Source organism: Pavona decussata, unplaced genomic scaffold, assembly GCF_977016875.1.
Source record: "Pavona decussata unplaced genomic scaffold, jaPavDecu1.1 SCAFFOLD_139, whole genome shotgun sequence".
NCBI classification, from domain to species: Eukaryota; Metazoa; Cnidaria; class Anthozoa; order Scleractinia; family Agariciidae; genus Pavona; species Pavona decussata.
The window spans coordinates 463,569-478,278 of NW_028145552.1; the positions used below are offsets into that span (position 1 = coordinate 463,569).

The 14,710-nt window shown below is 36.5% G+C and overlaps 1 protein-coding gene across 3 annotated transcripts in view; it reads right to left on the reverse strand.

Moving 5' to 3' along the window:
- LOC146467065 (cubilin-like) overlaps window positions 1-14,422 on the reverse strand; it is a 29,863-nt gene extending 15,441 nt beyond the window's left edge. The window contains exons 1-7 of one of the 3 annotated variants that reach the window (XM_085126384.1): window positions 14,039-14,422; window positions 12,439-12,789; window positions 11,286-11,660; window positions 9,740-10,093; window positions 8,584-8,958; window positions 3,365-3,715; window positions 669-1,034 (exon numbers count right to left, since the gene is read on the reverse strand). In XM_085126384.1, coding sequence (XP_084982510.1) covers window positions 669-1,034; window positions 3,365-3,715; window positions 8,584-8,958; window positions 9,740-10,093; window positions 11,286-11,660; window positions 12,439-12,789; window positions 14,039-14,402 — 2,536 coding nt within the window. In that variant the 5' untranslated portion in view covers window positions 14,403-14,422. Of the gene's footprint in view, window positions 1-668; window positions 1,035-3,322; window positions 3,716-8,583; window positions 8,959-9,739; window positions 10,094-11,285; window positions 11,661-12,438; window positions 12,790-14,038 lie in introns of all 3 variants that reach the window. The other 2 variants (XM_085126383.1, XM_085126385.1) reach the window with 2 other exon arrangements.
- Window positions 14,423-14,710: the final 288 nt, after the last annotated feature.

Below are 14,710 nucleotides of genomic sequence, written 5' to 3' on the forward strand. Positions count from 1 at the left end.
TGGGACCCCATCCAGAGTACATACATACCTATCTATGTACAGGTGATGTTCCTCCTGATGCCTGATATTACCTTCTTTCAGAGGACAATGTTTACCCTTTTTTTAAATCATTATCTTTTTTTTTCTTTTTTTAAAGAGTGATTGGCTCGTGTAACCTTTGTCGCAAAGGATGCAGCTGCAACAAAATTTGTGAGCGGATCTCCTCCATTTTAAAAGCTCGTCAAAGATTTACTTGTCCATTACATATATCATGAATTTGTATTGTATGTCCACTTGAGCTGTCATGACAAATGGTGTAATTAAAGTTAAAGAAAAATGACTAATAGCAGTATTAAAGGAAGATAACAAAATATAATAAAGATAATTTTCTGATTCCTTGACTACCTTAACCTAACATGTTTTTCTTCTTGCTGTTGTTTTTGATTTTGTCTGTTTAACTGTAAAGCACCCCCCCCCCCCCACACACACACACACACACACACACACTACCCCTCCCAAACAAAAATAAAGAAAAGAAAAGGAAATCTCACGTGGCATAGCTAAAATGGAGGGGAAATGTAACTTAATTGAAAATTGTCCTATGAAAGATTATGTGAAACCCAGTTTTGTAACTGTCAACACTTCTAACACACACTGACTCAGGTAATAAAATTGTTTGCTTTTCTTACCAGTCGAGACGTTGTGAGAGTTCACTTGGTGGTAAGTAGCTTTAAATCCACGATTTCTGCTGTACCAAGAGACGAACAGAACTATCAGGTTCTCGACAGATGAAAAAACGTTTCCATGCAGATATCCACACATTCTCCCACTTGACGAGGTACTGGAATAGGAATCATTTTTAATTTCGAGATAACCATAACGGCACGTCGGATACCACCAGCCAATCGCCATGTCTTCAATGACCAAAATGATGCGTTTTCCTTTCCTTGCTGAGATTTTCCAGCTGCATCTCTGATTAGCCAGGTAACGTCTGGGGTAGAAAGGACTGGTGATGACTCCAGATGTCTCATTCAGTATTGCCAACTTTGGACACACTGCAATACAATACACATTTAACTGTAAACTGTACACTTTTTTAAAATGTTCTCCCGAATTTTTGACCTTTCATACGTAAACTTCACTCTCGAGAAAAAAAATAAACGTCACTTACTTTTCAATATACTTTTAAGTATATATATGTAACTCCATTCTAAATCAAGTTAAGTACACACCAACGTCGTTTGGTAAAATGATGAGAGTTACGTATTTATTGACCAAATTTTAATTTGGTGAATAACTCTTTAAAAAAAGTTATAACCGCCCTAAACAAGAAAGTGTTGAAAGTTGCGTGAGAAGTATAAGGCAACAAGGTGCACTTGACTTTCTTTTTCTAAAGGTGTTGTACTAGGAACAGATCAAGTGATTTCTTGAAACGTTGTAAATGTTTAGCCTCCCTCGCAGACGCTCTTTTTGCTCGTCACGCAATCTTTCCTTTCGAAGGAAAGATTGCGTGACGAGCCGAAAGAACGTCTGCAGGGGAGGTCAGCAAATGTTAAGATAGTCATTATTATCTATATATGTGTTTACAGCTGAACGTGTGACCGGCAGCCAAGCATCACTCACGACTATCTAGCCTCCAGCACAACATCATCAGTTTTTATAATTCCGGTGAGTCTTGTGTGCGTCCAAATTTTCAAGACTGAAAAAAAAAGCTCTGGCAAACGAATCCTAACTTCTCAATTTATCAAAGACTTCATCGCAAAAAAACTAACGATCTAAAAAGTTAATGCCAACTTCTAAAGCATAATAAACATCCCACCAAGGCAAAATAAAACAGCTCTCATTTATATACTCACAATTTCAACTTGTGTGAAAAGTATGAAGTCAGTTACGTTAGCTTACTTGTAAGTGCTTTTGCAGCAGGTGAGCTTCTGGATAATGTCAGTTGTATTTTCTCGGCAGAATTTTTTGCGCCCGGTAATAATTTAGGCTAGCAATCCCACAAGACTACTTGGTGCCAATCAAATTTAATTTCGGTCATACGACAAACGACGTGGTTTGCTTACGTCAACAACTAAGTCATAGTTACTAGAAATGAGTATTAATGAAATTTGCTCTTAGTTTTCGAGAGTTGTGGTCCAGGCTTAAAAAATGAAAAAAAAAACAAAGATATTTTCCCTAAGGAATACTTTTCGGAAGCTACCTTGGTAAGCATTGTCTACAGCTTTCGAAGAATTAGGGGAAAAGAAAAGAACAGGTTTTGTTATTGACCACCAATTGCCCTTAGAATTTCAAAAATAATATTTACAGAGGTTCAAACTCATGCATCATTCGTGAAAAGAAAAAAAAGAAAATCACATCCGTGAGGCTTCAAATTCGTTGTTAATTATTATAAAATTTGGTTAACTCTTGTTTAAAATTATACAAGGAGGTACGAACAAGTGTTGGTATAATTAAGTAACTCCTATACTTTCTAATAATCAGAACTGTTTTAAACAAACTAATATATTTCAAAATATATATATTTTTTGTTCTATTAGTATTTCTTTTAAAATTTTGAATGCACCTCACATTAAATACCTCTCTTTATATGCATCCCACCTTAGTGTTGGTAATTGCACTCAGAACATCTCAGACAGAGACCTTACTGAATCACTTTCTCTAAAACTATCAAAGTAACTCATAAATTACAGTAATTTTCCATCTTACAAATTTTGAAGGACCTTAATTTCTACTTTGTTCTTCGGGCATCCAGTCAACACAGAATGTTATTATTTACCCACAACAGAGGGAAGACACTGACTAACACTTATTATGCCTTATTGATTATGTTTATAATGTTTTCAAAGATGATGTTGGAATGACGTCCTCCTCGCAGGAGTGATGGCCGTGCAAAAGGTATTACTTCCGTGGCGCTCTTCAGTTTATGTGGCAAATTTCACTTGAAATGAATTCTCCACAGAGTACACTGAAAAAAGAATACACTGACCATACAGATGAAATGGCTGTCTGTTATCATCTGAAGTTACAGTTGTTATGGTGTATGGTGTGCCCTTTTTTTGTTTTTGTTTTTGTTTTTGTTTTTTTTAATTTCAAAGCAGTTATTCTGAAACTTGACACTCGTCATGCCCCCAATTTTTAGTGTCACTATAAATGAAGGACATACGAAATTTCATAACCCATTGCCCGAAGATAGAAAAGCTGCCTGTACCTAGAGATAGGTAGTTTTCAGTTCCAGAGTATAGAACTACTCGTTTTACAAATTTGTTTTCCTTTTCTATCATCATCCCGAATTATGTTTTATTAATTGAAATATCGCGAAAATAGGTGACAACTGAAAAACCTATTATGATGAACACAAGTGACTGTATGAAAGTAGGTTTACCTGAGTCATAAGTAATGGCCGTGTAAGAGGCATTAAATCCTGAGAACTGTTCAGTTAATGTAGAAAATATCACTTGATTTGAATTCCCCACAGAGTACACTGGAGAAGGAACAGACTGACCATGCAGTTGAAATGGCTGTCTGCCGTCATCCGAAGCTACATTTGTGATGGTGACACGAGCACTGTATTGATACCAACCCAGTTCAAAATGGTGGAAAGTCAGCTTGATGATGTAGCCACTAGGAACTGTGATATTCCAGATACATCTGCTGTATTGAGGGAAGTTGTTTGGAAAGTTTGGACTCGCAAAGAATCCACTTGATCCAGTAAGAATGTCTCCTGAGCTACGAGCTGTGGTGGAAAGCAAACGTATTAATGAGCTTTGGTTTTTCAAAGAGCGGATAACTCTATCCAGGAGATAAGTCGCTCTCCAGGGAATAAAATGTATTGGTTAAAATTCATTTTATCTGCTGGATGGTGATTTATCCACTGGATAGAGTTATCCGCTCCTTGTCGTAGTAAGCACAAACTAGTACATCTTATTACCTTAATAAGCAGCAGAATTCAGGTATTTAAGCCGTCAGTTCCAGACGACTTGTATTTTCAAAAGCCTTTTAATGATTCCTTACCTAGACTGCCGTTAATAGCCACTATGGTTTTCTTATTTTCATTATAATTATATTGTCCTCACTGTTACAGTGTTTGTAGAGAAGGAATTAAATTCCTTCAAGGAAATAAATAAGTTACAATAATTTTTTTTTTATTATTTTGTGTTCAATTTCTTTCGGCTTTTCCGCGTAAATTTCAACGGACATTTGTACCACGTACTCGTTTGCAGTAAAATACTTTTGGTTCTGCCTTGGTATCTTTGTGATATTTGATGCATTAGAAGGTTTTTAGATTTCGTTAATCGCCAGCTATTTTTTTCTCTTATTTCTGTATTTATTCCTTGATTTTTAGTTTCTCATCCTTCTATGTGAGAATTTTCTTCCCGTTTGAGTAGTGAGGGGGGCACCGGTTAGTCCTCTTTTTCGCGGTGGTTTCTCATTAATACGCGGTGGCATACATTAACGACGATGACGTCACCGCCTATTGTCTTGATCACTCATTATAGGATAACGTCATACTTTTTTAAGCCTTACCAATAGGTTATGAACTGGTTTCACAGGTTTATCAATGATGTCATGTTCTATTTTTAACTTATGGCAGTCATGGGCGAAATTACCGGTTTGACACGTTATTGAAGTTATTTTTGGATACATGATGTCATATAGTACATACATAAATACTTTATTGTATAGCTCCTCTTTGGAGGCCCTTCCGCCATACGTGAAAATAAAAAGAATTAAAACTATTTACATTTGGATGGTAATATAGAGAGAAAGAAAAAAATACGATAATGAAAAAACTATGGATTGAAAAGATTCTTAAAAAAGTCTCTTTTTCAAAACGTCAAGACTTGCCGTGTCTCTGAAATGCTTCGATAAATTATTGTAGACTTTTGCTCCACGGAAGGCGAAAGCCCTTTGGCCACTCGCAAGCTCCAGGATCTACAATTTCTAAGCTAAAGAATCTGCATTCGGAAGTCTTTTTAGAAAAAACAAAACACAAATACGCGCGAAACCCACTCGTGTGTCTGAGTAAAATAAAGACACATAACGACGAATGGCTCGTTTGTGTCCTTTTGGCCGTTTTGGCGTGGTTTTGGTCTTTCAGGCCTGGTTATGGCCTTTCTGGCCTGTGTTTGGCCTTTTCTGACACTCTATATAACCTGACTTTTCCCAAAAACTCGGAAATAATGAAAAGTATTTGTCGTGTGTGTTTCTCGCCTAAATTAACTAAGCACCTTTCCCACCTAATGACTAAAAAAGATTCGTTTCAGGTTGAGCTTTACTGAGGATTAAAGAGTTAAAACAGTCTTTTGTTGGCTTTGTTTATTACAGCGCTCGGACTAGGAATGTTCCGGTTTGTAAATTCCTTGCTCCTAAATTGTGTGTGTTAAAACACACACACAGAGAGATTTCACAATGTGTATATCTTAATAGAGTCGATTATGTTTGATGTGAATGACTGTCCACCTTTACTTACGTTAACAAGGGTCAATGCGCTTTTGGTTTCAGATCAGAGATATAAGCTCTTGTGCAACCTCTCTTCACGGTCCGTTAGCCACTAATTATGCAGAAGCAGTGACTTAAACCAAAAGCTAAATTTGCATAAAAACTCTACGGAAAAAGCCAATTAACTTATCATAAGCAATAGACAGCTTAAGTTGGTAGAAATAATCAATTAAAACACAATCAAAACACGCGACTACTAAATGCTTGCTATTAAACAAGGCACATTTCTTGAGAGACCTGAAAAGAACTTTATTGCCTTTAAATAGAGAATAAAAAAATATAAAATTGTTTAACTACCAGAGATTTTGAACGAATCAAAGTAACTCTCAGTTCTATTTCGAAATCGCCGAGTTTGCTTTCATATGTTTATAATAGTCATCTGTTCTTTTACCTCAGAACGGGTTATTTAATTGTTGCTTTTTTAAGGGAATATATTGGTTCCATTACGGCAACTTAATGTGGACAGCGGTATCGTTATCTGTAAACATTTTACCACGATGTCTAATTGGCGGCAAGAAAATTAAGGATAATTCATACAGCGAATTTCAATTTTCTTTTCAAATAGTTGAATGTTATGATGACACTTGTGCTTGTCTTTTTGCACTAAAAAAATGTTACCCTCATTGAAATGGCTGTGTAAAGATGCAATAGAATGTTAGTACTCATCCGTTAATGAGTTTATTTTGGTGTTCCACCACCAACACCACCACCAACACCACCACCAACACCAATGCCACCACCACCGGTGGTGTTGGTGGTGGTGGTGGAGGTGGAACACCACCGGTGGTGGTGTTGGTGGTGGTGTTGTTGGTGGAACACCACCGGTGGTTGTGTTGGTGGTGGAACACCAAAATAAACTCATTAACGGACGAGTACTAACAATCTATTACATCTTTACACAGCCATTTCAATGAGGGTAACATTTTTTTAGTGCAAAAAGACAAGCACAAGTGACATCATAACATTCAACTATTTGAAAAGAAAATTGAAATTCGCTGTATGAATTATCCTTAATTTTCTTGCCGCCAATTAGACATCGTGGTTAATCGTTTACAGATAACGATACCGCTGTCCAATATATTCCCTTTAAAAAGCAACAATTAAATCAGACATAACCCGTTCTGAAGTAAAAGAACAGATGACTATTATAAACATATGAAGGCAAACTCGGCGATTTAGAAATAGAACTGACAGTTACTTTGATTCGTTCAAAATCTCTGGTAGTTAAACAATTTTATATTTTTTTATTCTCTATTTAAAGGCAATAAAGTTCTTTTCAGGTCTCTCAAGAAATGTGCCTTGTTTAATAGCAAGCATTTAGTAGTCGCGTGTTTTGATTGTGTCTTAATTGATTATTTCTACCAACTTAAGCTGTCTATTGTTTATGACTAGTTAATTGGCTCTTTCCGTAGAGTTTTTATGCAAATTTAGCTTTTGGTTTAAGTCACTGCTTCTGCATAATTAGTGGCTAACGGACCGTGAAGAGAGGTTGCACAAGAGCTTATATCTCTGATCTGAAACCAAAAGCGCATTGACCCTTGTTAACGTAAGTAAAGGTGGTCAGTCATTCACATCAAACATAAATAAATCGACTCTATTAAGATATACACATTGTGAAATCTCTGCGTGTGTGTTTTAACACGCACAATTTAGGAGCAAGGAATTTACAAACCGGAACATTCTTAGTCCGAGCGCTGTAATAAACAAAGCCAACAAAAGACTGTTTTAACTCTTTAATCCTCAACAAAGCTCAACCTGAAACGAATCTTTTTTAGTCATTAGGTGGGAAAGGTGCTTAGTTAATTTAGGCGAGAAACGCACACGACAAATACTTTTCATTATTTCCGAGTTTTTGGGAAAAGTCAGGTTATATAGAGTGTCAGAAAAGGCCAAACACAGGCCAGAAAGGCCATAACCAGGCCTGAAAGACCAAAACCACGCCAAAACGGCCAAAAGGAGACAAACGGGCCATTCGTCGTTATGTGTCTTTATTTTACTCAGACACACGCGTGGGTGTCGCGCGTATTTGTGTTTTGTTTTTTCTAAAAAGACTTCCGAATGCAGATTCTTTAGCTTAGAAATTGTAGATCCTGGAGCTTGCGAGTGGCCAAAGGGCTTTCGCCTTCCGTGGAGCAAAAGTCTACAATAATTTATCGAAGCATTTCAGAGACACGGCAAGTCTTAGCGTTTTGAAAAAGAGACTTTTTTAAGAATCTTTTCAATCCATAGTTTTTTCATTATCGTATTTTTTTTCTTTCTCTCTATATTACCATCCAAATGTAAATAGTTTTAATTCTTTTTATTTTCACGTATGGCGGAAGGGCCTCCAAAGAGGAGCTATACAATAAAGTATTTATGTATGTACTATATGACATCATGTATCCAAAAATAACTTCAATAACGTGTCAAACCGGTAATTTCGCCCATGACTGCCATAAGTTAAAAATAGAACATGACATCATTGATAAACTTGTCAAACCAGTTCATAACCTGTTGGTAAGGCTAAAAAAAATATGACGTTATCCTATAATGAGTGATCAAGACAATAGGCGGTGACGTCATCGTCGTAAATGTATGCCACCGCGTATTAATGAGAAACCACCGCGAAAAGGAGGACTAACCGGTGGCCCCCTCACCAGTCGTTTTTACACTTCAAATATTGTTTTCTAATTATTGTACTGGACACTGCAAAGGAACTGCAATATAATTACCAAAAAAAGAGTAAAATAAAGACGATGAAAACGAACAAACAATACCAGTAAGACCCTTCTTTTTAAAGAAAGGGACTTATCCTTAATTCCTCTATATGTATGTATGGTGTGTGTTTTTATAATTTTATTTTAAAGCAACTATCCTAAGACTTAAAACTCGCCATTCTCGAGCTCCACGTAACTAAGTTTGATTATTAATAATACGGACCACAAAGTGGCGTACGCTTTTACGCTTTTTTTTTTTTTTTGGAAAACCTTTGTCGAAACAGCTGTATACAACGACTGCTAATTCGCTCATAATAATTTAAAAGGAAATTGGTCCTTGACTAATGCTTTGCAACTTGTCACAGCAATCAGAATTTTGCTCTCCCCCTCCTATGTTTCCACTCACCAGGGATTGAGGCAGTGTGGTTTGCTTGAATATAAGTTGCCTTAAATCCAGAATAATACTTGCTGTAACTACCATCAGACACAAACAGCACCGTCAGGCTCTCAGACATCGAGTAATATATTACTGTACGGTAACCACATTTTCTTCCATCATTGTAACCATCAGAAGAGAGGCCATTTCGAACTTCAAGATAATCGCAAGTGCATGTCTGTCCGCAACGTTGAATGTTCATGTCTTCGATGATCATCACGACGTGGTTTCCTTTACTTGCTGTGATTTGCCAGCGGCATTCCTGGTAGCCTGGGTAATATCTGGGATAGAAGGGACTGGTGATGACTCCTGATGTCTCATTCAGGGTTGTCATATTTGGGCAGACTGGTTGAGAAAAGAAAACAACTGGATATGAATTTCATGTGGTTTCTTAACCAACAGACCTTCAAGTTGGCGTGATCTATTTTTGTCAAAAACAAGCCTTAGTTGGACTAAAATGAGTATTAATTAAATTTTCTCGTACTTTTCAAGAATCGTTCTGCTAAGTTAATATATTTGCCAAAGAATTACTTTTCGGAGGCTACGTTGAAAATTATTATGGACAGTATTCAAGAAATTTGACGGAAAAAAAAGGACGGGTTATTTAGTTTGGCGATTAATTGACCAAAAATCTCTCCAAATGTGATTAATGGTTAAAGCCTGTAGAAACCCATACAACGCATAGCGTTAAATAAATATATAAATTCTACCAGGAAGTACCCTTGGACCAGTTTTTAGCCAGGATATTCAACTTTTCTTAGTCTTGCCGTCATAATATTGAAAATCACAGTCAGGGTTTTTTTGGAAAAAGAAAATATTTAAACAAACTTGCCAGACTAACTAACACTTAATTACATTAATTTCAATTCCAAGTTGAAGATTTTGGAAAATATTGATTTCTTCTGTGTTCTTCAGGGCAGCCACTAACACTCAATGCTATTTACAATCCATGGCAGTGGGTACACACTGCATAACATTTATTAAGTGTTTTTGATGATGTCTATAATGCTTTGAAAAATTATTCCGGCATGAAGTCCTCCCCATTTCTATGTACTAACAATACGTTGCAACAAGTCAAACACGTATAATATGATAAAGACAAGTGACTGTATGGGACAAGGTTTACCTGAGTCATAAGTAATGGCCGTGTAAGAGGCATTAAACCCTGAGTGCTGCTCAGTTAATGTAGAAAATACCACTTGAATTGAATTCCCCACAGAGTACACTGGAGAAGGAACAGACTGACCGTACAGTTGAAATGGCTGTATGTTATCATCTGAAGCTACATTTGTGATGGTGACACGGGCACGGTTGTAATAATATGGATCCAATTGAAAATGATGGAAATTCAGCTTGATGATGTAGCCATTAGGAACTGTGATATTCCAGACACATCTGCTGTATTGAGGGAAGTTTTTTGGAAAGTTTGGGCTCGCAAAGAATCCACTTGATCCAGTAAGAATGTCTCCAGAGCTACAAGCTGTGGGGGAAAGCGAACGTATGAACGAGCTTTAGTTGTTCAAAGAGCAGATAACTCTATCCAGTGGATAAGTCGCTCTCCAGGGAATAAAATGTATTGGTTAGAATTCATTTTATCCACTGGATAGAGTTATCTGCTCTTTCTCGTAGTAAGCACAAACTAGTTAATGTTATTGCCTCAATAAGCAGCAAAATTGAGGCATTTAAGCCTTCAGTTCCAGACGACTTGTATTTTCAAAAGCCTTTTTATGATTCCTTTACTAGATTGCCGTTAATAGCCACTATGGTTTTCTTATTTTCATCATAATTATAGTGTCCTCAGTGTTACAGTGTTTGTAGAGAAGAAATTAAATTCTTTCAAGAAAATAAGTTACAATAATTTTTTTTTTATTATTTTGTCTTCAATTTTGGTCGGCTTTTCCACGCATATTTCAACGGACATTTGTACCACGTGCTCGTTTGCAGTAAAATACTATTGGCTCTGCCTTGGTTTCTTTGTGATATTTGATGCATAACAAGGTTTTTAGATTTCGTTAATCGCCAACTATTTTTTTTTTATTTCTGTATTTATTCCTTGATTTTTAGTTTCTCAGCCTTCTGTGTGACAATTTTCTTTCCGTTTGTAAGCTTCAAATATGGTTTTCTAATTATTGTACTGGACACTGCAAGTGAAGTTCAATATGATTACGAGAAAAAAAGAGCAAAATAAAGACGATGAAAACGAACAAAAAATACCAGTAAGACCCTTCTTTTAAAAAAAGCCCTGTCTTATGTTCAATTCCTCTATAAAAAGTAACTAAATCTTAAAGCCATATCTATTTCGAGAACTTTTGATGATTTGAATCATGATTGTGTTGTTAAACCGTGTTTCCATCGCTTGCTGTGCATCAGAAAAAAAACAGAAAAATGTATAGTGTGTGTTTTTATTACTTTATTTTAAAGCAACTATCCTGAAACTAAACACTCGCCATTCTCGAGCTCCCAGTAACTAAGTTTGATTATTAATAACACGGTTCACAAAGTCGAGTACGCTTTTACGCTTTTTTTTTCTGGAAAACCTTCGAGGAAACAGCTGTATACAACGACTGCTGAAGCGTGCATAATAATTAAAAGGAAAATAGTTCTTGATTAATGCTTTGCAACTTGTCACAGCAATCAGAATTTTCCTCTCCCCCTTCTTTTTTTCTACTCACCAGGGATTGAGGCAGTGTGGTTTGCTTGAATATAAGTTGCCTTAAATCCACGATACCACTTGCTTTGACTACCATCAGACACAAACAGCACCGTCAGGCTCTCAGACATCGAGTAACATATTACTGTACGGTAACCACATTTTCTTCCATCATTGTAACCGTCAGAAGAGAGGCCATTTCGAACTTCAAGATAATCGCAAGTGCATGTCTGTCCGCAACGTTGAATGTTCATGTCTTCGATGATCATCACGACGTGGTTTCCTTTACTTGCTGTGATTTGCCAGCGGCATTCCTGGTAGCCTGGGTAATATCTGGGATAGAAGGGACTGGTGATGACTCCTGATGTCTCATTCAGGGTTGTCATATTTGGGCAGACTGGTTGAGAAAAGAAAACAACTGGATATGAATCTCATGTGGATTCTTAACCAACAGACCTTCAAGTTGGCGTGATCTATTTTTGTCAAAAACAAGCCTTAGTTGGACTAAAATGAGTGTTCATTAAGTTTTCTCGTACTTTTCAAGAATCGTTCTGCTAAGTTAATATATTTGCCAAAGAAATACTTTTCGGAGGCTACGTTGACAATTATTATGGACAGTATTCAAGAAATTTGACGGAAAGAAAAGGACGGGTCATTTATTTTGGCGATTAATTGACCAAAAATCTCTCCAAATGTGATTAATGGTTAAAGCCTGTAGAAACCCATACAACGCATAGCGTTAAATAAATATATAAATTCTACCAGGAAGTACCCTTGGACCAGTTTTTAGCCAGGATATTCAACTTTTCTTAGTCTTGCCGTCATAATATTGAAAATCACAGTCAGGGTTTTTTTGAAAAAGGAAAATATTTAAACAAACTTGCCAGACTACCTAACACTTAATTACATTAATTTCGATTCCATGTTGCAGATTTTGGAAAATATTGATTTCTTCTGTGTTCTTCAGGGCAGCCACTAACACTCAATGCTATTTACAATCCATGGCAGTAGGTACACACTGCATAACATTTATTAAGTGTTTTTGATGATGTCTATAATGCTTTGAAAAATTATTTCGGCATGAAGTCCTCCCCATTTCTATGTACTAACAACTTGCAACAAGTCAAACATGTATAATATAATAAAGACAAGTGACTGCATGGGACAAGGTTTACCTGAGTCATAAGTAATGGCCGTGTAAGAGGCATTCAACCCTGAGAACTGCTCAGTAAATGTAGAAAATATTACTTGAATTAAATTCCCCACAGAGTACACTGGAGAAGGAACAGACTGACCATACAGCTGAAATGGCTGTCTGTTATCATCTGAAGCTACATTTGTGATAGTGACACGAGCAGTGTATGGAGATCGATCCAATTCAAAATGGTGGAAAGTCAGCTTGATGATGTAGCCACTAGGAACTGTGATATTCCAGATACATCTGCTGTATTGAGGGAAGTTGTTTGGAAAGTTTGGGCTCGCAAAGAATCCACTTGATCCAGTAAGAATGTCTCCAGATCTACAAGCTGTCGTGGAAAGCGAACGTATGAACGAGCTTTAGTTGTTCAAAGAGCGCCGGGATAACTCTATCCAGTGGATAAGTCGCTCTCCAGGGAATATATGTATTGGTTAGAGTTCATTTTATCTGCTGGATGGAAATTTATCCAGTGGATATAGTTATCCGCTCCTTCTCGTAATAAGCACAAACTAGTAGATGTTATTGCCTTAATAAGCACCAGAATTCAGGCATTTAAGCCCTCAGTTCCAGACGACTTGTATTTTCAAAAGCCTTTTAATTTATTCCTTAACTACATTGCCGTTTATAGCCACAATGGTTTTCTTATTTTGATTATATGGTGTCCTCGGTGTTACAGTGTTTGTAGAGAAGGAATTAAATTCTGTCAACGAAATAATTTATAATATATTTTTTTTTATTATTTTGTCTTCAATTTTTTTCCGCTTTTCCACGTATATTTCAACGGACATTTGTACCACGTGCTCGTTTGCAGTAAAATGCTTTTGGTTCTGCCTCGGTTTCTTGTGTCATATTTGATGTCTTTGTAGGTTTTTAGATTTTGTTGATCGCCAACTATTTGTTTTTTCTTATTTCTGTATTTATTCCTTGATCTTTAGTTTCTCAGCTTTCTGTGTAACAATTTTCTTCCCGTTTGTACACTGCAAATATGGTTTTCTAATTATTATGCTGGACACTGCAAGGAAACTGCAATATAATTACGAGAAAAAAAGCGCAAAATAAAGACGATGAAAACAAACAAAAAATACCAGTTAGACCCTTCTTTTTAAAGAAAGGGACTTATGTTCAATTCCTTTATACAAAGTAACTAAATCTTAAAGCCATATCTAATTCGAGAACTTTTGGTAAATTTGAATTACAATTGTGTTGTTAAAGCCGTGTTTCCATCTCTTGCTGTGCTGCAGAAAAAAATCAGAAAAATGTATGCTGTCTTTTTAAGTATCTCTAAGAAATAATAGACGGATGTTGTATTATTTCATTTAAGAGCAACTATCCTGAAACTTAACACTCGCCATTCTCGAGCTCCCCGTAACTGTTTTATTGTTAATGATACGGACCACAAAGTCGCGTACGCTTTAACGCTTCATTTGGACAACCTTTGTCGAAACAGCTGTATACAACGACTGCTAATGAGCTCATAAAAATTTACGGGAAAATAGTACTTGATTAATGCTTTGCAACTTGTCACAGCAATGAGAGTTTGCTCTCTCCCTTCTTCTTTTTTTTTTTTTTCTACTCACCAGGGATTGAGGAAGTGTGGTTTGCTTGAATATAAGTTGCCTTAAATCCACGATACCCCCTCCAGTAACTACCATCGGACACAAACAGCACCGTCAGGCTCTCAGATATTGAATAATATATTACTGTACTGTAACCACATCTTCTTCCATCATTGTAACCATCAGAAGAGAGGCCATTTTGAACTTTAAGATAATCACAAGTGCATGTTTGTCCGCAACGTTGAATGTACATGTCTTCGATGATCATCACGACGTGGTTTCCTTTACTTGCTGTGATTTGCCAGCGGCATTTCTGGTAGTCTGGGTAATATCTGGGATAGAAGGGACTGGTGATGACTCCTGATGTCTCATTCAGGGTTGTCATATTTGGGCACACTGATAGAAAAGAAAATGGGGTATGAATTTCTTGAGAATTTTTAACCAACAGAACCTCAAGTTCACGTGATCTGTTTTAGTCAAAAACAAGCCTTAGTTGGACTAAATGAGTATTAATTAAATTTTCTCGTACTTTTCAAGAATCGTTCTGCTAAGTTAATATATTTGCCAAAGAAATAGTTTTTAGAGGCCACCTTGAAAATTATTATGAACAGTATTCAATAACGTTGACGGAAAGAAAAGGACGGGTTATTTATTTTGGCGATTAATTGACCAAAAATGCCTCCAACTCTGATT